General features: G+C 49.9%; 1 protein-coding gene across 13 annotated transcripts in view; it reads right to left on the bottom strand.

The window, feature by feature from the left end:
- Positions 1-25,915, bottom strand: part of LOC140385293 (cAMP-regulated phosphoprotein 21-like) — a 646,047-nt gene that overhangs the window by 154,595 nt on the left and 465,537 nt on the right. For 8 of the 13 annotated variants that reach the window (XM_072467301.1, XM_072467302.1, XM_072467307.1 and 5 more), the window contains 4 exons: positions 21,895-21,932; positions 16,936-16,995; positions 16,615-16,844; positions 4,592-4,819 (listed from right to left, as the gene is read on the bottom strand). In XM_072467301.1, the coding sequence (XP_072323402.1) occupies positions 4,592-4,819; positions 16,615-16,844; positions 16,936-16,995; positions 21,895-21,932 (556 nt within the window). The remainder of the gene's footprint in view (positions 1-4,591; positions 4,820-16,614; positions 16,845-16,935; positions 16,996-21,894; positions 21,933-25,915) is intronic. The other 5 variants (XM_072467308.1, XM_072467311.1, XM_072467304.1 and 2 more) reach the window with 1 other exon arrangement.

Raw genomic sequence — 25,915 nt, 5'->3', positions numbered from 1 at the left:
CCACAATTGTACTCCGGCAAACCCTGGTATCTACCAGCACAAGCCTTCCATGCCCAGCAGCGGTGCCCACGCCTATGTCCTGCCATCGACCCTTCCCCCTACATATCCAATGCATGAAGTGTGCAACTCACAATGCCCACCCTTTGTATCCACAGAAGAAGTTGGCACATAACAGGAGGGAAACGGCCCAGAGAGGCGGCAGGGTGCCTGACATCTGAGTCCCCACTCCCTATGAGGAAGGGGCCCTGGAGGTCGCAGGGGTGTCCAAGGATAGAGTGGACACCGACACCGAGGATGGCCTGCGCCGCAAAGGTAGGATACATCGACCCGACCCAGATGACCTGTTGCAAGTGAGTTTGTTTCAGAAATAATTATCCTTCTCTCTCACTGACCACATTTCATTCTCCCGCAAAATATCTATTGGACGGTGCCGACCAGTCTGGGGGCACCCCCCGCTCCCCCCCCCCCCCCCGCCCCACCTTCCAAGAGAACACCCAAGAGGAGAGCTCCAGCGTGCCACCATCGAGATGTCACAGCTATCAACCCACCTTCCACCAATGCAGAGACACACACCTCAGTGGGACATTAATGGACAGGCTCCTGGGACACATTTTGGTGAGCACCACACAGATGCTGATCCACATCAGGTGGAGGCAGGGACATCCAGGTGGGACAGCAATCGGAGGTCTGCAGGATCCCAGGACCCAGCTCAGTCCTAGTCAGATGCCGAGCCTCTGGAAAAGGTTATCCCGAAGGTGATGTAGGCTGTGAGAGTCAGGAGGGAATGTCAGCGAAATTCCAGCGGTTGCATAGCCGATTGGAGGAGTTCTAAAGGCTACGAGTGCAGGAGATGGCGCCGGCAATGCGTGGTACCGAGGTCAAACTGCTCGGGTGGCGACCACAGTTGAATGCCGTCAGCATGCTCACTCCAGCCCCTGACACCCTTACACATTGGTCCTGGATCGCGCTTGCATGAGGCATAACCACGTGGAGGTGGTAGGCGTGAGCACGCTACCAGCAGAATGACAGGAGTCACAATGGCATAGATTAAGGAGCACCAGAGCTGACCTCACAGTGGGTTATCCTCATCCTCCTGCCTTGACTAATGACCCACTGACAGTGTTGACACAGGCCCATCACCCTGGGGCGATGTTACACAGATACTGGGAGGCTGGAGCAACATAGTTTGGGCAGAACGGAGGGGGGAATGGGTGGGAAGGGGGAGGATGACAGACAAAGCCCCGTCCTGTCAGTAGTGGGCGAAGATGAGGGTCTCTTTTGTCCTTGAGGCATGCTGGACCGTCGCTACCGCCTGCCGTCCATCCTCCGACTGTTCATGCGGCTGCTCCCCGGGCTCGTCCTTCAGCCCCTTCCTAGTCTGGCTCCTTCTCGCCCTCCTCCTCAGACGAGGCCATATGTCACTCCTCCTCCACCTCCAGCACATCACTCTGCTGCTGTGTCAGGTTGTGGAGGGCACAACACACCATCACAAAGCGGGTGACCCTCGGGGGTGGGTGTACTTCAGTGTACCGCCAGAGTGGTCAAAGCATCGTAACCGCATATTGAGCAGTCCGATGCACCGCTCAATGACAACCTGGGTGCCAACATGGACCTGGTTATACCGGGTCTGAGCATCGGTCTCCAGCCTCTGGTGTCATTAGCCAGGACCTCAGCGGGTACCCCTTATCCTCCAAAAACCAACCTGTCATCCAGAGCTTGTGCTCGAAGACAGCAGGAATCTCAAGAGTGTCCCAGGATGTAGCTATCATGCACACTACCTGGGGAGCGTGCATACAGATGCACGATCCAGAGATGGTAGTCGCACACGAGTTGAACATTCAGGGAGTGGAATACCTTTCTGTTAACGAAGGGCACTCCCTGTTGCATCCGGTACATGAAAGGCGGCAAGCGTGCCATTAATTACCAGGGGCATCCCAGCGATGGCAGAGAATCCTGCTCTCTGGTCAGCCTGATGGGCTTGGTTCAGCTTGAAGTTTATATAGCCTGATGCCTGGGCAAACAGGTCATCCGGGATTTCACGGTTAGATCATGGGAGGCCAGTAGATAGGACGTCCGTCCCGTTAATGATATGGAGATTGCCCTAAATTGGCGTTAAGGTTGATTGGAACTTCGCCATGTCTAGGCAGGATCTGGAAACTGGTCAGCGCCCGGCGTGGATCCCAATTTTGGCCTATCCCGCAATCTAACCGGCTCGCACTGAACAGCGCCAGTTGCAGTGCTGCCATAGATCGTACCCCATGTTTTGATTTAGGATTGGCAGTCAAATGTAGTTTTGGGTTGTCAATAATTTTGTGCACAGAGAAAATTCTCGCTTCATTTTAAAGGTATTTGGCTTGGATTTTAGAATCGAGATCGGAGGCGGCCGAAAGCGAAAAATGGCCCAACGTGATAATAATGTGACATCAGCATGTCAGACTTTATACATAAGAAAGGTGCATAAATAAAAGATTTCAATATATTCTGTATCAGCGAAGAATGTTCAGGAATTGATGCTGACACCTGTGAGGTCAGTTGAAATAGGCCGTTCACACTTGAAGCTCAGGTGTCCTTCATAGGCATTTCATCTGTTATGTTTCCTATATTTTGTTGTACAGGTCAAGGAATGAAGGCAGGAAATTGGATTGAGTGCTGCTTGATCTCTGCCCACTTGTGCAATAATCTTGACCTTCCATCATCACTTCTGTCAGGCACACATAACCAAATATTGGCAGGTACATGTCCATGCAAGTGGGCAGGTAAATGAAGGGATCGCTATGACTTGTAAGGCTGCAGTGTAAAGTAAAGTGAACTCGTCCTGGTCCCAGAGGGCCATAGGCTGTTCTCCCCTTTGAGGGGGAGAGCTCACTGGTGGTGATTTAATCTGAGGATCACCATACCTCAGGCGAGGGGCAAGATAGAGAAGTTCTTGACTAACCTCAGCAGGTATGGGAATTGAACCCACGCTGCTGGCCTTGCTCTGCATCATAGTTAGCTTCGCTAGTGGTTTCAAACTGTTGAAGAAGATTTTAATAACCACAGCAGGAACTGAAATGAATAACCGGCCAGGGGGCAACAGGGTGCCCTAGATAAACTGGAGTCAATAGGAATCCGGGGGCAGACCCTCCGCTGGTTGGAGGCATATCTGGCACAAAGGAAGATGGTTGTGGTGGTTGGAGGTGAATCAGCTCCAGGACATCACTGCAGGAGTTCCTCAGGGTAGTATCCTAGGCCTAACCATCTTCAACTGCTTCATCAATGACCTCCCATCCATCATAAGGTCAGAAGTGGGGATGTTTGCGGATGACTGCACAATGTTCAGCACCATTTGTGACTCCTCAGATAATGAAATAGTCCATGTCTAAGTGCAGCAAGACCTTGATGACAAGTGGCAAGTTACATTTGCGCCACACAAGTGTCAGGCAATGACTATCTCTTATAAGAGAGGATCTAACCATCGCCCCTTGGCATTCAATGGCATTCCATTGTTGAATCCCCCACAATCAACATCCTGGGGGGGTTACCATTGATCAGAAACTGAACTGGACTAGCCATGTTAATACTGTCGCTACCAGGGCAGATCAAGGCCAGGAATCCTATGGTCAGTAACTCACCTCCTGTCCACCATCTACAAGACTCAAGTCAGGAGTGTAATGTAATACTCTCCACTTGTCTGGATGAGTGCAGCTCCAACAACACTCAAGAAGCTCAAAACCATTCAGGATAAAGTAGCTCACTTGATTGCTACCCCTTCCACAAACATTCAAACCCTCCACCGCTGAAGAACAGTGGCAGCCATGTGTGCCATCTACAAGATGCACTGCAGTACCTCACCAAGGTTCCCTAGACAGCACCTTCCAAATCCATGACCACTACCATCTAGAAGGATAAGAGCAGCAGATATCTGGGAACCCCACCACCTGGAGGTCCCCTCCAAGTCACGCACAACCCTGACTTGGAAATATATAGCAGTTCCTTCACTACCGCTGGGGAAACATCCTGGAACTCTCTCCCTAACAGCACAATGGGTGTATCTACACCCCAAGGACTGCAGCGGTTCCAGAAGACAGCTTACCACCACCTTCTGAAAGGCAACTAGGGAAGGGCAATAAATGCTGGCCTAACAGTGACGCCCACATCCCGTAAATGAATATAAAAATGAGTTGTTTGCAAGTTCCAATTGCTTTGTTATAGAATTCCCATTGAAGCATTTGGATGGGTGGTTAGATAGCTCTTTAAGCTCTGTGGGTGTTCTACTCCAGCAGCAGCACACTTTTTCCTCTTCTCCATTCCTTTACCCCACCAACTCAAAATATACACTTAAGGTCAGAGATATTGCAAAAACTCAATTCTAATATCAGACATATAAGGGGGCATCCATTACTATCATTTTCTCAAGAGAATCAAAGAAAGAGGGGTTTAATACACATATGCAAAATGCATAAAGCATAGTTACATTTTATTGAGAAGAGGTTTTTCAATCCGTTAATAATGATTGCTACTCTTTACATTTCTTGTGAAAAAGAACAATTATGAATGGCTCCTAATTTCTGGATTTTGATTAGCCTTGAGCTATACGAACAGTTGCACTCACCTGTGTGTGGATTTAACAGAATGCTGCCAGGTGGTATACCTGTAGCTTCCAAAGGAAGCAAAATATAACTGGTGCTGGTAGGTGCCACCTGTCCACCCATTCCACCATCTGAGTAAGAGACGGAACCCGTGGAGTTGACTGATGCCGGGACAACATTTGTACTCTGTAGTGGCTGATGGTTCCGTGACAATGAACCTGAGGAGCCTGCGCTACTGGAAGACTCTGAACCTGGAGAATGAATAACAATCGTCAAAATTTACTTGCCAGAAACACATCTTTCTGCACATGTATTAATGACTTCTTCCCTGGCAGAATTAAACATTTTCCCAAAACTGAATGTTAGAGCCCCGCTCTCTTGCATATTGTTACTGTATCAGGGGAGTTTGATTTTTCATAGGAACAGGGGAGGACCATTTAGATGTTTGAGGCTTTTCCATCATTAAGTGAAATTATGATTGACCCACCCAGATACCTGCCTTTGCCCCGAATCTTTTGTGATGACATAAGCTATCAATCCCAGTTTTAAAAAAAAAGATTTTGCATCAATTGCTGGTTGCAGACACGAGTTCCAAACTTCTACACCAGTAGAAGTATGTTGTTCTTATCTGCCTCTAATTTTTAGACTATGCTTCACAGTATGAGAGTCCTCAGCCAGCAGAAATACTTTCTCTCTATCTTACCTGTTTCCCTTAATAACTTCAATCATAGTATTTCAGCCTTCTAAATTCATGGGGATAGAAGCATAGCTTGTGTCATCTCTCCTCAAAATCCAACCCTTGGTCTCCACGTATCATTCTAGGAAACCTAAGTTAAACTCTCTCTATCATAGAATTTACAGTGCGGAAGGAGGCCATTCGGCCCATCGAGTCTGCACCGGCCGTGGAAAGCGCATCACGCCTCCATCCTATCCCCATAACCCAGTAACACCACCCAACCTTTTTTTGGACACTAAAGGCAATTTAGCATGGCCAACCCACCTAACCTGCACATCATTGGACTGTGGGAGGAATTCGGAGCACCCGGAGGAAACCCACGCAGACACGGGGAGAACGTGCAGACTCCGCACAGACAGTGACCCACACCGGAATCGAAGCTGGGACCCTGGAGCTGTGAAGCAACTGTGCTATCCACTGTGCTACCGTGATCCCCGTGATACTATGGCCAATATATCTTTCCAAATGGCGGGCCCCGGTTTAGCTCAGTTGGCTTGGCAGGTGGCTTGTGATGCAGAACGAGGCCAACAGCATGAGTTCAATTCCCACATTGGCTGAGGTTATTCATGAAGGCTCTGCCTTCCCAACCTTGCCCCTCGCTGAAGTGTGGTAATCCTCAGGTTAGATCACCACCAATTAGCTCTCCCTGTCAAAGGGGAAAGAAGCCTATTGTCATCTACTATGGTAACTTTACTTTTTTTACCTTGTGATGCTGATCTCTTCCTCAACTTTAAATACTGATATAAAGTAATTATTCAACATATCGGCTATTTCCTTATCTTCTTTAATAATATTACTGTCATCAATTTTCAAGGGGACCCATAATGTCCCTGATGATGCTTTGCTCCGAACATAATTTTGAAACATTGTGTTGATTTTGATGACCATTGCAAATTTCTTTTCATACTCCTTTTTGTAGCCCTTACTCTCCATTTTGTTTTGCTTTTCCTTGTACCTTACCCATTCCCAAGGATCGAAGCCCTTTTTCATTTCTGTATGCTTTTTCTTTTTATTTAATGATGTCTCTTCGTCATCCATGGCTATTTGCTTTTGTGGAAAGTACAGCTCTTAAAACTTTGCGGTGTAAATTGCTTCCGTATCACATTAAAGCCTGTTTTAAAGCCCACCCCCGATCCTCTGTCATCTTGCACAGTGAAGCCTGAGCTAAATCAAGAATATTAGTAGCTGTTTTATGTTTTTCCTTTTCATTTGGTACATTTTACATAGTATTACATTAGATATCTGGAACAGAAAAAGACCATTCTGCCCAACCATGCCAATGTTCTGCTCCACCCAAACCTCCTCCCATCTTTTCTCATCTAAATCTACCAATGGAACCAACTGTTCTGTTCAGCCACATATTTCTGTTCAGTTTTCTCTTAAATGCAACTATATTGTTTGTTTCAACCCCTGTGCTAGCATTCTTACCACTCTCTGGTGAAGACATTTCTTCCAAATTCCTTATTGGATTTTTTGTGACAACGTTATATTGATGGTATTCAATTATGCTCTTCCTGACGAGAGGAAATCTTTGGTCTATATCCACTCTAAAACCTTTCTTAATTTTAAACACTTCTATTCGGTCACTCCACGGCCTTCTTTTTTCAAGAGGAAGAGCGCTGCCTGTCACTCCTTTCCTGAAACCCCTGCATGTCTGGTATCATCCCTGTACAGCCAATATGGACCCACTCCCATACCTCTATAGTCTTTTTATTATATGGTGACCAGAACTACACATAGTAATCTCAGGCTGGTTTAGTACAGTTGGCTAGACAGCTGGTTTGTGATGCAGAGTAAAACCAGCAGCACGGGTTCAATTCCTGTACCGGCTGACGTTATTCATGAAGGCCCTGCCTTCTCAACCGTGCCCCTCGCCTGAGGTGTGGCGATCCTCAGGTTAAATCACCACCAGTCAGCTCTCTCCCTCAAAGGGGAAAAGAGCCTAGTCATTTGGGACTATGGTGACTTTACCTTTACTCTAAGGCTGGGATTCTCCGATCTTGTTCGCCCCGCCACCGCTGCCAGCGAGGATGGAAAATATGGCGATTAGCCAATTCACCATTTAAAAAAAACCATAAAATCGCTTATTGTCACAAGTAGGCTTCAAATGAAGTTACTGTGAAAAGCCCCTAGTCGCCACATTCCGGCTGTTACGGGAATCGAACCGTGCTGCTGGCCTGCCTTGGTCTGCTTTCAAAGCCAGCGATTTAGCCCTGTGCTAAACAGCCCCTTGCTGCAGCAAGGACTGCAGCAGGACTGGAGAATCTGAGCCGTGGGTGAGGTTGGAGAATTCTGGCCTAAGTGTGGTTTAACCAAGGTGCACTACAGGTTTAGTGTAACTTCCTTGCTTTTCAATTCTATCCCTCTTGAGAAAAAAAACAACTGCTTAGTTTGGTTGCTTGTTTAATGGACTTGCTATCCTCTGTTGAAGCATTTAATGATTGATATATTTGTCCTTACTCTGAGATCCCTTTGTTCCTGTACCCCACCTAGACTTGCACCTTCCAAGTATTAAGTAACCTCTTTATTCTTCCAATCAAAATTTACACCCTCACATTTATCCATGTCGAATTTCATCTATTAAATAATTTGCATATTCTGTAAGTTTATAAATGGCCCCTGTGATTTCTTGAACTCGTTATGATCACAGTTCGATAAATGATTATGCATTATTATGCTGTTAACTTAATTTGACTAGTTACTCGCTACTGAATCTAACATGGCATGTTCCATTCTTGGCTCTTGGACATATTTTGCAGGACATTATTCTGAATATACTCAGGAAATTCACTACCTTTCTGACATATGTCAGCTTCTTATTTGAATCTGTATAAAAGTCAACCCCACCCCCCCTTGAAATCATGTGCCTTTGCTACATTCTTGTCCAACCTCAGCAGTTATACAATCTACCATTTTAGAGCTTCTTCCAAAGCCTTTATGCATAGCTCCCACCTGAGTCTTTTTTATTTCTTAATTCTGTCGATAACATTTCCATTGCCTGCTTACCTCTCATCATATCCTCATGCATTGTTAAAAGGATTTCATTCTTAATCACAAAAGTTATTCCTCCCTTCTATCCTTTTCTTGATCTTTCCTGTACACCTTATTACCTGGTACATTCACTTATCGGGGGCGTCATTCTCCGACCCCCCAGAGGGTCAGAGAATGGCCGTTGGCCGCCGTGAATCCCGCCCCCGCCGGTTGCCGAAGTCTCCGAAGGGAGAAAAGTCGGCGGGGCGTTAATATCGCCGCTGCCATCGGAGAATGTCACGGGTCTGCGCAAGGCAGCCGATTTTCGGCCTGCCGATATTCTCCCTTCCGGATGGGCCGATGTCCCGTCGACGTGATGACCGTTCACGTCGACGTAAATTAAACCTCCTTTTCATCGGCGTGACCCTGTGCTCCAGGTTCACGCCGACCAGCGTGGAGGTGAGTGACGACCTGGGGGGTTGGCTCTGGGCAGGCGATGGCGTGGCCGCAGTCTGAATGTGTGAGGAGAGGTGTGTCTCGGGTTGTGTGTGTGTGTGTGTGCGGCGGGGGGGGCGGTGGGGGGGGGGGGGGGGGGGGGGGGTGGGGGTGGGGGGGGGGGGGGTGGTTACAGTGGGCTGGGCTCCGGGTGAGTGCCGGGAGGGGGTCCGTGCCGGGGAGGGGGGTGGGGGGGGGTCCGTGCCGGGGTGGAGGTTGGGGGGGGGGTCCGTGCCGGGGAGGGGTTGGGGGGGGGTCCGTGCCGGGGAGGGGGATGGGGGGTCCGTGCCGGGGTGGAGGTTGGGGGGGGGGTCCGTGCCGGGGTGGAGGTTGGGGGGGGTCCATGCCGGGGAGGGGGATGGGGAGTCCGTGCGGGGTGGAGGTTGGGGGGGGGGTGGGTGGTCCGTGCCGGGGTGGAGGTTGGGGGGGGTCCGTGCCGGGGAGGGGGATGGAGGGTCCGTGCCGGGGTGGAGGTTGGGGGGGGGTGTGTGCCGGGGAGGGGGATGGGGGGGGTCCGTGCCAGGGAGGGGGACGGGGGGTCCGTGCCGGGGTGGAGGTTGGGGGGGGGGTCCGTGCCGGGGTGGAGGTTGGGGGGGGTCCGTGCCGGGGAGGGGGATGGGGGGTCCGTGCCGGGGTGGAGGTTGGGGGGGGTCCGTGCCGGGGAGGGGGATGGGGGGTCCGTGCCGGGGAGGGGGATGGGGGGTCCGTGCCGGGGAGGGGGATGCGAGGGCAAGTGAGTTGGTCCACCTGGCCAGGTGCCAGCCTCCAACAGTTGGACCCATGCGGTCCATGCCACCTGGCTGGGGGGAGGAGGGGATATGGGCAATGATGACATGTCGTCGTTCCCCTCCGCCCCACCAGGCCGTCATGTTTTCCGATCATCCAGCGATGTTGGCCGCCGTGGCGGCAGCCGCTAATGTCTATGTTGCCCTGGATGAGGAGGAGGAGGAGGAGCGTGCCAGAGGGGCGGCGCAGGCTGCCGCAGAGGGGCAGGCGGCAGCCGCCCAGGCTGGAGGGACACCTGACCGACAGGACGAGGAGGGGGAGGAGGACGTCGCGGCCCCACGGCAACGGAGGCACCCGAGGGCGCCCCGTGTGTACCGGCCCCGGCAGTCATACCAGGACCTCACGGACCGGGAATGCAGGAGGAGACTCCGGATGAGGCGGGAAACCGTGGCACACATCTGTCACCTGCTGGGACACCTGTCACCGCGTGGCACTGGCGGGAGACACCCTCTCCCCGTGTCCGTCAAGGTTACGGTGGCCCTGAACTTTTATGCAACGGGGTCATTCCAGGCACCGAGTGGGGACCTGTCCGGCATATCGCAGACATCGATGCATCGGTGCATCCGGGCAGTGACAGATGCCCTATATGCCATGGCGCACCGCTACATCCGCTTCCCCGTGGACCGGGCCAGCCAAGATGCCCGGGCCGTGGGCTTCTCTGCCGTGGCCGGGTTCCCCATGGTCCAGGGCGTGATCGATGGGATGCACGTCGCCGTGCGGCCACCTGCAGATAACAGGGCCGTGTTCACCAATAGGAAGGGGACCTATTCGATGAACATACAGGTGGTCTGCGACCACCGCATGATGATCGTGCACGTCTGCGCCCGTTACCCAGGCAGTGTACACGACTCATACGTGTTGTCACGGTCATCCATCCCCGGCATGTACGAGGGACTCCATCCCCGGCTGAGGGGCTGGTTGCTGGGCGACAGGGGCTACCCATTGCGATCGTGGCTGATGACGCCTATACGGAGGCCACGCAATGAGGCGGAGAACCGCTACAATGATGCCCATGTAGCGACAAGGTGAGTGATAGAGAGGTGCTTTGGCGTGCTGAAGATGCGTTTCAGGTGCCTGGACCTCTCTGGGGGCGCCCTCCAGTATCGGTCAGATAGGGTCGGCCGCATCATTGTGGTGTGCTGCGTCCTGCACAACATAGCCCAGCAGAGGGGCGATGTACCGCAGGCAGAGGAGGGCGGAGTGGAGGAGCAGCAGGAAGAGGCGCAGTCCTCCCCAGATGAGGGGGATGGGGGTAATGGTCAGGGCAGACGGGGTAGACACAGGCGGGTGGCTGTCCACCGTTACCGGCTTGTCCAGCGGGCACTGGACAGACTGATAGCCGCCCGCTTCACTGACTAGATGGGCGTGGGAATCGGGTAGTATGGCCACAGACCGCACACCATGGCAACAGCCGACCACCCTCACCCCCCTCCCCAACCCCACCCACCCCACCCGCATGCACACCACCCCCCCCCCCCATTGCCGATCCACCTGCGGCACAACGGGCCGGGCTCCCACAGTTGCGGGTGGACGCGTGTCTATTGCAGGCCATGGAGGATGGTGACAACCCGCCCTGCGGTGAGCTCCTGGCTCTACATCGTTGGACGATGTCTGACCCATGGCCACAGTACCACCATCCACCCGGACCATCCCTGCATGCGGCTGTGACACTGCAGCGCACGGTCCCGTCCTCTGCCTGGGGGATGTTGATGGCGGCCGAGGGTGAAGGACTCACCTGGGGCTGAGGTAAGACCACCCCTCACACACACACTTGCGCTCAACGTACATGACACCCCCGCACGCTTTGGACAGAGCACAAAGGCAGCTTCTGTAGGTGTAACATTGACTTTAATAACCAAAGGAGTTCATGCACGTGCCCTAGCCCCTAAAACTCATCTGTGCCCTGCACCCGTGCCAACTTACTCAGTATCTAATTGTTTGGCCTTACGGGCCCTTTGACCACGTCTACGTGGTTCCCCAGACGGTACAGCAGAACTGTAGGTGGACTCCTGTGATTCCTGCCCTCTGACACTGGATCCCTTTGGCAGCCGTTTCCTGGGGCGTCCTGGCCTAGATGGGCCAGGCTGTGGCACGGGCGACTGGGATGGCGAGCTGCCAGCCTGTCCTGCCCGTTGCCCACCCGATGCACCTGGGACGGAAGGGGGGGGGGGGAGTCCGAGGTGTCGCGGTGTACCGGGACCTGCCCTACAGGGGGAGCCGGGAGGGACCACACCACCTCCTCCTCCCTCGGGGTGTCCGATGGCCCCCAGGCCTCTACATGGGTGGGGGATGCGAACGGACTGGCCATCCGACGCCCCCCCGACATCTGGCGCTGCCAGTCCTGGAGGCCCGTGCTGGTATCGACAGGGGTCTGCAGGTTTGCAGCCATGGAGCCCAGGGGGTTGGCAAACCCTGTCTGTGACAGTGCGACGCCGGCTCGCACATGGCCACTGGCGCCGATGCCCTCAGCGATGGCCTGCAGAGACTGGGCCATGGCCTGCTGAGACTGGGCCATGGCCTGCTGAGACTGGGCCATGGCCTGCAGAGACTGGGCTATGGCGTTGAGCGCCTCTGCCATCTGGCGCTGGCACTGGCTCATGGCCTCCTGTGAGAGGGCAGCCATATCCTGGGCCACAGACGCCGCCTGCACGGAAAGCCCCAGGCCTCGCAAACCGTTCCCCATGTCTGACACCGTCGCACCCATTGCCTCCACCGCGGACGCCACCCGTGCGGTCTCAGCCTGGGTGGCACGCATGACCGGCACCACTCCCAGCTCCTGGACGCGGGTGGACTCCTCCACCTGCGACTGCAGCCGCCGCAAGCTGCCCGTCACCCTCTTCGCTCGTCTCCGGGTCGGTGGTTGCATCGGATCTATGTGTGGGTGTGGTAACTCCAGGAACCCGGGATCCATTTGGGCGGCAGATGTTCGCTTGGGCTGGGCTGCCCTCCGACCGCCCGGCCCCTCTGCTGCTCCTACCTCCACCTGCTGTACCGGGACGGCTGTGTTGTGCGCCCCAGTGAGAGTACCAGACGCCTCATCACTAAAGTGCCCAACCGAGGTGAGTGTTTCTGCGATGGTGGAGGGTGTTGGTGACAGCAGTGGCGTTGTGTCGTGCTCTTCGTCCCACTCTGAGTCCATGGCACTTTGGGGTGGGGGTTCGTCTCCACCCGTCCACTCTGAGTCACTGTCCAGTATTTCGTCTTTCTGGGTAGTGCTGTCCCGGGTAGGGGTGTCCTGGGCAGTGCTGTCCCGGGTAGTGGTGTCCTGGGTAGTGGTGTCCTGGGTAGCGGTGTCCTGGGTAGTGGTGTCCTGGGTAGTGGTGTCCTGGCTCGGATGTGACGGGGGCCTGTGGCTGCCCCCCTCGTCGCTGGGTGGTCGCTCCCGCACGTGACGGGGGTGTCGTCTCCCTGTTGCTCCAGGTCTATCCGTCTCCCGTGGTGTGCGAGGGGCATCCTGCGGGCGTCGCATGCTGGAGGGTCCGTGTCTCTCCGTCTCCCGTGGCCTCCGAGGGGCATCCTGCGGGCGGTCTGCATCTGCGGGGATGGGTGCCTGGATGTTTGGTCCTGCGATACACAATGAAGCATGCATGGTTAGACATCAGGCAGTGATCAGGTGATATGGGGGAGGGGGATATAGGGGAGGGGGGATATGGGGACGGGTTGTCGGTGGCTCACTTGCTACTACGCCCCCGACCTCTGCATCAGCAACCTCCCGGTCGTCAGGTCCGCCAGCCAGTTCCAGGGCCCTTTACTCGTGTTCGGTCAGTGGCCTCTCATCAGCGGGGCCTCCTCCAGTCATCACATGCTCCCTATTGTTGTGTGCGCGCTTATCCTGTGGGGGGGGGGGGGTGCGGTGGCAGGGGTAAAAGGCAACACTGTTAGGCAGGTATATGAATGCACGCCATCGGTTGCGCGTGCATTGCAGAGGTTAAGGTTAGGGCTGGATTCACTTGGGGATATGGGGGATATGGGGGAGGGGGGATATGGGGGAGGGGGGATATGGGGAGGGGGGGATATGGGGAAGGGGGGATATGGGGGAGGGGGGATTAGGGGGAAGGGGGATATGGGGGAGGGGGGATATGGGGGAGGGGGGATATGGGGGAGGGGGGATATGGGGGATTAGGCGAGGGGGGATATGGGGAGGGGGGATATGGGGGATGGGGATATGGGGAAGGGGGATATGGGAGGGGGATATGGGGGAGGGGGGATATGGGGGAGGGGGGATATGGGGGAGGGGGGATATGGGGGATATGGGGAAGGGGCGATATGGGGAGGGGGATATGAGGGAGGGGCGATATGGGGGAGGGGGGATATGGGGGGAGGGGGGATATGGGGGGAGGGGGGATATGGGGGAAGGGGGGATATGGGGGAGGGGGGATATGGGGGAGGGGGGATATGGGGAAGGGGGGATATGGGGGAGGGGGGATATGGGGGAAGGGGGGATATGGGGAGGGGGGATATGGGGGAAGGGGGGATATGGGGGAGGGGGGATATGGGGGAAGGGGGGATATGGGGAAGGGGGGATATGGGGGAGGGGGGATATGGGGGAAGGGGCGATATGGGGGAGGGGGGATATGGGGGAAGGGGGGATATGGGGGAGGCTCACCCTGCCTGCTCTGATGAGGTCGTTCACCTTCTTGTGGCACTGGGTGCCTGTCCGTGGTGTCAGGGCCGCAGCGGTGACGGCCTCTGCCACTTCCCTCCACAGACGCCGGCTGTGGCGTGGGGCAACTCTGCGGCCGTGCCCGGGATACAGGGCGTCCCTCCTCTGCTCCACCGCGTCCAGGAACACTCCACATCCCGTGACTCGAACCTCGGGGCTGAGCGGCGGCCAGCCATCCAGTCGGGTGTTCCGGTCGGGTGGGGGGGAGCAGCGCGGCCTTATGAGCTGTCACGCCGTGCGGCGCATATGACGCTGCACGGCGTGAACCACTGCGCAAGCGCGTATCCCGTTACGTCGCTGCTAGCCCATTTCGGGCCGGAGACTTTCGACTCATTTTTCCGACGTGACGCAAGTCGGATTTGCGCCGTTTTTTGCGCTGATCGGCGGACATTCCGCCGATAACGGAGAATTTCGCCCCAGTTGTGACTATCTTGAACCATGGGGCGGGATTCTCCACTCCCGCGCCGAAGTGCCTACGCCGTTGTGAACGCCGTCGAGGTTCACGACAGCGCGAAATGGCCCCTATCCCGACTGATTCAGGCCCCGACAGTGGGCTAGGATCGAGGCCGCGTCATCTACACGCGCCAGGCCTTGTCGCCGCGTAAAGGCGGCGCCGCATAGATGACGCGGCCAGCGCCGCATAATTGCCGTCACCCGCGTATGCGCGGGGTGGCCGGCGCCACCCCGCGCATGCGTGGTTGCCATCCTCTCTGAGTCCGCCCCGCAAGAAGATGGCGGATGGATCTTGCGGGGCCGCGGAAGGAAGGAGGTCCTCCTTCAGAGAGGACGGCCCGACGATCGGTGGGCAGCGATCGCGGGCCATGCCACATTTGAGGTACCCCCCGGTGCAGGATCCCCCCTCGCACCCCAGCAGGCCACCCCCCCCAGCGTTCCCGCGCTGTTCCCGATGGCAGCGACCAGGTGTGGACGGCGCCGGGGGGGAACCCGCCGTTTTAGCCTGGCCGCTCGGCCCATCCGGGCCTCAGAATAGCGGGGGTGCTGGTGAATCACCATTTTGGGTGTCTCCGGCGATTCTCCGGCCTGCGGCCCGCGGAACTCGACGGGGCCGTTCCTGCCGCTTGGGAGAATCGCGGGAGGGCGTCGGACCGCGTCCCGGAAAATTTTGGCGGCCCAGGCGATTCTCCCAACCGGCGCGGAGTGGAGAATCTTGCCCCATGTCTCTGTAATGACAATGATGCTATAAAGCCAAGCTGCATTTCCACCTACAATTTGTTTGGGATGCTCCATACATTTGTATACTTATGGGTACGCCATGAACCCTAACTGTCCTCTGCTCTTATCCTTTATTCACATGTTTGTTATTTCTCTTTCCTCATCAAATTATTTCAAACTTCGAGTTTTCCCTTTTTCTTTTGCGCTTAAGGCACAATTTCTGACCGTTACTCCACTCTCTTTTTCGGGATTCTCCGGTTCATCTGAGGATAGGGTGCTGGAAATACCACTTATTGGCATATTTGAGATTTCCACCCAAGTTACGCCAGCAAACTGGGGGAAGGTACAAGGCGATTTGCCTCTGAGAAATATTCTGTCCATACAATCATAGAGAACGGTCTTGGTGGACGTTCCCCATTCTACAATAGAGAGCAGAGACATTTTAATAGTTTTAAAAGAGTGAACAGGATTACAATGTGATTCTCCAGTTGAAGGGAGTATCACTGGATGCTGAAGGAAGCTAATCATTACATTTGGCTGGCAAGCCTCATACAACAATTCCATTTGGCATCCCTGCTGAAAAATATACCAGTTGTTCAAGAAACACAAGCACCCAAAGTTTGAATCTCATTTACTGTTTAAAAAGGGCTACACAGAAACATAGCTTTTCGCTGACTTAATTGAAATTCAAGACTGTAAGAGCTGGCGTCGAGCTGTGATATATGCCTTCCAGTCTAGAAACTGCCTGAATAACAAATTAAAAGAAAATTATTGCGTAAATGTAAGTGGCTTTGAAAATTGGATGAGATGGTGGCACTGCAGGTTGATGTCCTTTCGGAAAATGTGAAGATGGTGAAAAAAGAAGAAAATAGAGGAAGACACAATTCATGCCACTCTTGTGCTACTTCTGGCTCCAGTCAACAAATGGGACTGGCAGAAGTCTGTGAGTATGTTCCTTAACTGTTCTAGCAGCCAGGAAATACTGAGTAGAGTGGAACACAAAGGCAAATAAAATGGTTTCATTCAACTTAAACAAAATCTGCTTTGAGGGTGCTTTATTAATGTGTAAATGGCTTAATCAATAAGAAATAAAACTCAATGCCAATTGTAATTATGCCATTGATTAGACATTGAATTAACCACTTCAGGCTTTATGGACTAATTCCTATTTTGTATCATGGAACTCAGCAAGACTAAAGCTATGGAACCTATCAAGTACCAGCTACCTGTTTTAGAGAGTTTGCCCGTACTCCTGTTACTGTTTGTGCTGTCACCACGTGTTAATACAGTTATGCCACCAATACTTGCTGTCTTCGTGACAGGAGGCTTCAAGTTTCGATTTGAGCTGTCTGAGTCAGTACTGCTCCAGGGTCGCTGATCTGTCCACTTCACATCCAACTCTGTACTGCTCTGCCGACTACCTGATGTTTTTCCTGTTCCATCTCTATTACTTCTAAAGCAAAAAAGAAACAAAAGGTACCATTATTACCTAGCTTTGCTACTGAATTGATTGAAATCTCACCTTTATTTGTCTCATAACCAACCTAAATAGCTGCCTCTTCTTCTGCGTGTCATTGAATATACTGATATCCTCTAGCATGCAGCTGCGAAAATAAAAAGCACCAGTAAACATTCTGCATCAAGCACAATAATGCCACTTTCAAAGTGACATAAAACTACACACAAAGCAAGTTTCTTATCTCAGATAACCCATCGCTGACTTAATTGAAATTCAAGACTCTAAGAGCTGGCGCCGAGCTGTGATATATGCCTTCCAGTCTAGAAACTGCCTGAATGGGAGCCATCAAATGGGAGCATGTCACTTTGCCATAGTAAAGTGATGAGAAGTCAAAACTCTCCCCCTCAAAACAGTATATGAATCAATTCAGTTAGTGTCACGTACCACTTTGTACATGGCTCACCAGGTGGCGTTATGCCAGAAAGTTATTGATCAAAAAATGGTGAATGCTATGTGAGCAACTGGAGAGTGTGGAAGGGCAAGGAATGTTTACTGAAGGGGTGCAAATAAAGGAACTATTCCGCTTGCAGTTTGACCTCAATCGCTGCCTGAATCAGAATGTCACTACTCCATTCCAGATGGAGACAAGGTAAGGGAATTCAGAACTAGCAGACATGGAGTCTATTTATGGAGTCTAACACTTTACAGGGCAGGAAAATACATATCTTTGGCCCTTGGCTGTCCAAGAATTACAGTCACCAGGTGTGTACGTTTAAACACAGCTACTGATTATATATAAACAAAACAAATATAGACTATGCAGTAAAACAATGAGTTAACAGCAAGTGAATACCTGACTCCTATTAGCTGCCTCCACCCTCTACCCACACACAGGACAGACAAAGACAGAGGGGGAGGGAGAGAGTGAAAAATAATAAGGGTTATGGTCAAGAGGTAAGAGTCCTTGCTTCAGATGATGAGTTGATCAGTGCACCCTCTTCACAGTATGAGTGTGGTTTAAAGTCTCTGGCCTACAGTTTATAATATTCTTCTTTGCAGCTCAGCAGTATGTCTTACTCACAGCTTTTCCAAGAGAGGCCTCAGGCCTCACTGCAGCCTCTTTCTTGCAGAGAGAACTGTCAGATTCTGCTTCACATCAGTCTCTTTCCTGAAGATTCTGGATTCTGCTTGCACAGCCTTTTCTGGTGAGGGAGAGAGCTCTAATACTGGATTTCCAGAGAGAATTCATCAGACCTTTGAGAGAGAGAGTTAGTATTCCTCCATCCAGCTTGCAGAATTGAAAGTGAAACCAAATACCCAGCCAATGCCCTCAAAAGCACCTCAAGAGGAAAAATATCCAATCACCACCTGTTGCCGGGCAGAATATAGCCTTTTCGACTCATTCATTGGCCGCCAGCCGAGTCACTCAAATCGAGTCAGCACTGATGTCAGCCAATCTACATCACCAGCCTAAAACAGCACAGCCTTCTGGAATCTGTATGTTCGAATTAAAGGTTGCTATGCCTTAAAGTCACTTTGCCTTAAGTCACAGGTCCATTAACCTTCCATGGTTCAAAATCCAATAGCAAAATAAAATAAAGGGGAAAATAAGGGAACAGACACGAACAAACAGGAGGGACTCTTACATTGTTGAACAAAATAACAGTCTGACTATTACTGGGAGTTTTAAATTTATATTTTAAAAAGAAAAGGAAGGAATGTTGGAACTATTTTATATGACTAACAATTGTGGAAACAGTGGAATAAAAGCTGCAAACTAATGTGTGCCTTGTTTCAGTCATTTTAAACTTTGTGATTAATCTGAGTGACTTGACAAAGTAAGTGTAAATGCTTTCACAATTCAGTATTATCAGTGAATGCTGAGCGCTGTATTTACTCAGCATCCTGTTCAAAAACATTTCAAGTGTTTGGATGGCCAGGAGGAATGAGGTAAACTAGGAGAGGATGTGAACATAGTTAGTGATGTGTCTAATCCAATCCGTTTGAGAAGGATTTGGACCAGGCTTTTGCTACTGAGATAGAAAGCTTGGGTCGTGGAATTTCCTAACTCGACAGACTCACCACACACAATTTTCTCTCCGAGGTTAAGAGCAGGATAGAGACAGGCCTGATAACCCTGGAAGTAGGTCCCAGCAGGAGTTGGGTCAATGCCAAGATGGGCTGGTTGGAAGGCCTGCCTCAGTTCTCTGCACAGTAAGAAGTCTTACAACACCAGGTTAAAGTCCAACAGGTTTGTTTCGAATCACTAGCTTTCAGAGCGCTGCTCCTTCCTCAGGTGTGATTCACCTGAGGTAGGAGCAGTGCTCCGAAAGCTAGTGATTCGAAACAAACCTGTTGGGCTTTAACCTGGTGTTGTAAGACTTCTTACTGTACTACTACTCTCCACATCAGTTCTCTGCGACCTAGGACAGGTCCTCATTAAGCATGCTTGGCTGAGAACCCAGACCAACAAGAGCATTAGCTCACCAGGTTATTTGTTTTGACAAGTGAAATTAATTTTTGACTTTGCTTGATTGATGTCTTCAGTGTTTAGAATAAGTTCTTTCTGTGATCTCTTTTGTCAATGTATCAACAGGCGGAATTTTCCCATTGTTTTGCAGAGTAGCACGGCGAGTGGGAAAGACGGGGTGGAATCTTCTTGCCCCAAGGATATCTTCAATTGGCGTATTTCTAACCACTGAGACAAAAAAGTTAAGGAGTGGATCCCCATGACATTGCGTTCTGATTGTTCCCACCAGAAACTTATGTTTTTAAAAGATCGGGGTCCCCTCCACCCAGTGCAACCTCCTCACCACCATACCCCTCCCACCACAGTACTTTCACCCCCTCATCTCCAAGGCACTGCCCCCATAGATCTCCCACCCCCCATTCCACATCACTACGGAGCCGAGCCCCACAGACACGGAACCCAAGCCATCACTGAACACCCTTCATCACAGGACTCCACCCCACCCCCCCAACCCACGAAACGCCCCCACTCATGAAACATACCCACCTCCAGAACACCTCCCTGCATTCCCTCTCTCCCCTGGGGGCTGTACCACACTTGTGTGTGTCTGGTGGGTTCTGCTGCCAGGTGCACGCCTGGGGGAAACGGGGGGGGGGGGGGGGGGGAGACAGAGGTGTAGAGGCCTGCTAATGTTTTTTTAATTCAAATGTGGATCCTGACGTTCAACACCGGGATACCATTTACGTCATTAGTGGTGGGGGTGAGGACAATCCGACACAGCATAAAAGTATCAATTACAGAGGCTTCAAACACTTCACACCTCTTAATCCTATCCAAATAAAAACATTGGGGGGGGGGGGATTTTTCATGGTTATTTTGGGTGGTGCAAGATTGGTGGCAGGGGCAGATGATCCCGCGCGAGTCCCAAAACAGGTTTCACGTCAGCGGGATTTCCCATGATTTATACTTTTATACAGTTGTAAGATAGCTGTTTGTTCATAGAACCTTTCTGAATGGCTGGTTCATTTTTCCTCAGCAATTACATATATGTCATTGTTATTATACAGTTCATTGGTTATGTACGTTGTGCACACTGGGTGAATGGACACAATATGAGTTAGCATTTGGGTGGCAAGGAGAGCATGAGAAGCCATGGTGAGGGTCTAGGGTGCATGGTAAGACCTTGAGAACTTGCCTTTCAAAAGGGCCTGAAATCCAGACTATGACCATGAGTCATGGGGAAGATGGCTCCACTCCATGAAAATTGCTGGTGGGTTGGGTGGTGCAAGGAATGCCAACTCCAGGAATGGAGCTGGCTAGGTTGGGAAAGTGGGTGTGGGCTTGCTACCTGTACCCTTATACCGCACTGATGAGAATTGCCAGTAGGGGTGCCAATTGTGTGCACCCCAGCAGCCCCATCAGACCCCATATCAGATCCCCCTATCAGACCTGCCCATCAGTCACCCAATAATAATAATCTTTATTAGTGACACAAGTAGGGTTACATTAACACTGTAATGAGGTTACTGTGAAAATCCCCTAGTTGCCACACTCCGATGCCTGTTCGGGTACACTGAGGGAGAATTCAGAATGTCCAATTCACCGAACAAGCACATTTTTCGGGACTTGTGGGAGGAAATTGGAGCACCCGGAGGAAACCCACGCAGACATGGGGAGAACGTGCAGACTCTGCATAGACAGTGACCCAAGCTGGGAATCAAACCTGAGTCCCTGGCACTGTGAAGCAACAGTACTAACCACTGTGCTACCGTGCCGCCCATTAATCATACCCCCCAAATCAGTCCGCATTATCAGACCCATCAGATATCCAAATCAAAACTCCATATCAGACCCACCCATCAGACCCCCTCAAACCCCCATATTAGAAACCCCATCAGACCCCCTCAAGCCCCAATATCAGAGACCCCCATATCAGCGATATCTCCCATTAGTCACCCCTGCCTGGAAGCTAAAGAGCAGGTAAGGCATAAACAGTGAAAATTCACTGATGTTTCACTTAGCAGTCCCTTACACCTGCTGCCTCAGACAGAAGTGTAGAAAGCAGTAGCTGTTACTAATAGAAAGCCAAAACACATCAGATCCTTTGATCTGGGGCTTCTATTCACTTTGAAAGTAAAATTCCACACACCCAGTGTCTGGATTGTTTATTTTCATTTTTACCCTGCTGTGAATCTAACCACAATATTTATAAACATCTAGCTATGATTGACAGATTCTCAACACATCAAAAACATTTAAGTGCTTTCTGCTGAGAAAAAGAGGAAGTGAAAGCACTTATCGCCTAGATATCTTCCTATATTGTGGAGGTCGGCAGCTACCTCCCATCCAATTCCTGACCATTTTGAGACAACTGGTGGCATGTTAATGTGGTGAATAAAATTGCTGCAGTGGGTGGGAATCTAATTAAAACCAGCATTTTACTATGGTGGCAGTTAAAATGTCATCAAAACAAATTTCAGGAATTTCAAATGGTTGAATAGCTAAATGACACAGTTCCTGATAACTAACATATGTCTTAATGTTATAATTTGAAAAGATTCAATTATTGCTTACCCGGTGTCCACATACAGGCTGTCCTGGGAACATGTGGACTGTAAAGAAAAATAGGACATATCAACATATAACTAGATGTATATTCTTGAATTCCAGCTGAACTGTCCAGAAAATGGCTCAGTAGCATTTTGTAGACCATATGAGCTGGTACCTCTACTGGTCCAGATAGATGAACTGTAATCCACGAAGGACCATAGGCCATTAGAGAGAGACAATTATTTGACCACTTAAAGTGTGGGGCAAGGTAAGGAGCCAAGCCTCCATGAATTCACAGCAAGTACCAGGATTAAACTTGTGCTGTTGACATCTTTCTACCATTCTAGCCATTGAGCCAACTGAGCTAATCGACCCCCAGGACTCCAGTCTATAAACCACATGGATACAAATTTCTTTCTTGATCAAAGTCAATTTATTGGATCATTTTATAGCAAATGATACCCCTTCTCGTCAATAGACTAGACACATGGACTGGATCATTGAACCATATCAGTGTGATTGAGGCTGTAGCTATTTATGAGGTGACCAGTTCGGAACAACGTGTCCTCCCATAAACGAGGAAGCAAGACAATAGTCATTGGAAGGGGAAAGAATGCAGATTACAGATGATTTAGCACAAGGACCCTTTTAAAGCAAACATTAGAATTTTTTTTGCCTATTTTCCTTGAACTGCTCGGCTTAATCAGATGATGCTCATAAAGAATACTGTTTTTTAAGGTTACTGTACTTAACAGGGCAAATATGTTTAAGTGACTGCTGACTGTGAAACTCCAAGATTAATGATAACCTTTGCTGATATTTATTTTGGTCCCATACATAGTTAGTTTCAAAACTTTACCTAAATGACTCTCATCAAAAGTTCATTACCTCTCATTTCAAACCAAAATATCCAAAATACTGAAAGCAATTGATCAAAGTGTTCTTAATAATCATAAACTTTTGCAACTGATTTTCAAAATAAATTACAACGGCAAGACTCAAGTAATAAATATTGTGATAATACAAACCACTGAATTGAATAAATGCTAAAATAAAAACAGAAAATTTTGGATATACTCTGCATGTTAGCCAGCATCTGTGGAGAGAGGAACATGAATTGACGTTTCAGGTCGATGACCTCTGAAAGGTACTGCCTGACCTGCAGAGAATACAGCATTTTCAGTCTTAGTTCAGATTTCCAGTATCTGGAGTGCTTTACTTTTGTAAGAAAAAACGCTAACCCCATTCAATAAGGCAATTTTTGCAAAGATCTGCTCCTGATGTAGAAGACTGAGGATAAGAGAATCAGGATCAATGGTCGATATGCTTGATTTACAGTGTTCCCCATCTTCCAGGTATGAAAATGAATGCTGAACAAATCAGGATTACTGAATATTGGACGCATCGTATTGTTTCTCTATATCGGGAGTGTTCCCTCGCAAAATTTATGCTTACAACATAAGTGCCAAAGGTGATCAACAGGCAGATCAAGATCTATTTCAATTTAACTGCACTTATTTCATGAATTCATGATGCCACTATTACAAGAGGTACAAAAAGTGTTCAAATCAGAATCTGGCTATACATGCCGGTATCTGCAACTTGCTCAAACCATCTGCACAACTCAGAACTGCACTGTAGAAATGTATTGCATTCAGTGACATCAGAGTACAGCCATGCAATGGGACAAATAATGGGGCTAGAGGGAGAAACAAGACAAAATGCAGTGGGAACAAGTTTAAGCTGATCTCTGTAACGTGCAAGATAAGTCAAAATAATGCAGCAATTTAATTTGAACAAAGAAACTAAGATTCACATTGCAAAAGTTATTTAGCAATATATTTAGCCATTTAACTTTAATTGCAATGTTGTAAACATTTGTACAAATTCTGAGGTAGGTATAATGATTAATTTTTAAAGTTTGAAAGATATATGGTCAGAAATTCCCGATAATTGATCAGTGAAGCCAGTGCAGCAACTAAACCATAGAGACCAGAAGCTCCCCGTTTTGACTTCTGCTGTGTCCAGTCAGCTGCAATGACAGAAGAGGCATTATGATTAGCCTCAGTGCCCTTGAATAAGGAAGAAGAAATCAGCCAGGATTCCTGCTCCCAGTCAGACTGGGGCAGCACGGTAGCATTGTGGATAGCGCAATTGCTTCACAGCTCCAGGGTCCCAGGTTCGATTCCGGCTTGGGTCACTGTCTGTGTAGAGTCTGCACATCCTCCCCGTGTCTGCGTGGGTTTCCTCCGGGTGCTCCGGTTTCCTCCCACAGTCCAAAGATGTGCAGGTTAGGTGGATTGGCCGTGCTAAATTGCCCTTAGTGTCCAAAATTGCCCTTAGTGTTGGGTGGTGTTGTGGGGATCGGGTGGAGGTGTTGACCTTAGATAGGGTGCTCTTTCCAAAAGCCGGTGCAGACTCGATGGGCCGAATGGCCTCCTTCTGCACTGTAAATTCTATGATAATCTATGACTCCCGACTGTAAAACACCTGTGGATGTCACTGGAAGACAAAATCAAATTTGGATATGACGATGTTCCTTCTGGACTAGTGACCTGCCAACACCGACTGTCTACCCTCACATGATGTAACTTGAGTGAGGTACTCTGTATCTTTACAGCATCAGATGTCAATGCAATCAGAAAAGGAAGAAGCAAATTGTCAAAACAAAATTTAAAGATCATCATGATGACTATCTGATCTCCTCAAATAACAAACCGCCCATGTTGGGAGGGACGAGGAAAATAAAAGTAATTTTTGAAAAAACAGAAACCACAGTAAGATCGTAAGCTTCTGAAACAGGAAAGATTGGCAATTGGTCTAAGACTGAGATCCTTTGTGACATTGAAAAGTTCTCGCCTGAGACATGAACCTCTCTTTTCACATTCTGACAGGTCTGCTGCCGTTGCCCAAACTTTCCCTTCTTCATTGTAAATATATTTCCTTAAGTACATCAATTTCAAGACTTGCTTTGGTAGGCAAACGTACAAATTTACCAACAGAAGATGAAGCAACGTGGGATTAGACTGAAAGATGTACAGAGAATGTTATACAAATAAGCTCCAGTTTTCTCATTTACAAGAGTAGAAAAATTGGTTTTGATGTTTTAATAGAATCGCTTTGGCTAATTTTCCCATTCAATCTGTTGCACGGATTTAAATTAAATTTGATTTGACTTATTTTCCATCTGTTTAATATTTGCTAATGCTTCCGCATGTTGAAATGTATTAACTGATGTAGGTTTTATATATGACCAGAAGCATTTTCACATGATTTTTTTTGTTGTTGTGGTGCTCCAGCACAAATAGCACCTGCTGTCAACTTTAAAATGTCATGTCGAATTTAATCACATCATTTAGTTTGAATAGAATTGGGTGACCTCTCATCCCGACTACTTAGTGAACATTCCTCAACTATTTTTGTATTGTGGGCAGGATTTTCCAACCCCTTCGTGGCGGATTTCCTGGCAGTGAAGGCTGCTCGGCATTCGCCACCGGTAGGGTCTTCCAGTCCCACTGAATTCAATGGCCATTTGCGTTGCATTGCCACGGGGATGGCCCTTGTCAGGACCAGAAGATCCTGCCCGACGGGAGGGAGCAGAAAATCCCAGTCAATGTGTTCAGAATTTTGTAATGCACGAACGGGATCTGTAATATTGAAGTTTACTTGCGGCCTATTTATTTGTTGTGTTAGCCATATTTACTTCATCTAATTATGACTTCAGCCTGTCTACAGCCCCGTTTACACTACAGCTGTAAATTTGAAATAATTTTGAATTTACAGCTGTTTTCGTTTGATAATTACATGATAGCAATTTATTTACCCTGTTATGAGTCCAGCACAGATGCAAAGGATCCAGATCAGTCTGATACGACCAGTCTGATTCAAATCTCTGCTGAATTTTTGTTCTGCCCAATTAACCAGCACATCCCTCTGACAGGTAATTATATTCAATCCTGTTCAGACACACGTACTGGTTCAGGGTAGAGGTGAGTGCAAACGCTAGGGAGGACAAATTCAGTTCAGATTGATGAATCCGAACTCA

The sequence above is a fragment of the Scyliorhinus torazame genome, chromosome 11 (genome assembly GCF_047496885.1).
Source record: "Scyliorhinus torazame isolate Kashiwa2021f chromosome 11, sScyTor2.1, whole genome shotgun sequence".
Lineage (NCBI taxonomy): Eukaryota > Metazoa > Chordata > Chondrichthyes > Carcharhiniformes > Scyliorhinidae > Scyliorhinus > Scyliorhinus torazame.
This window is presented reverse-complemented; position numbering and strand designations above follow the sequence as displayed.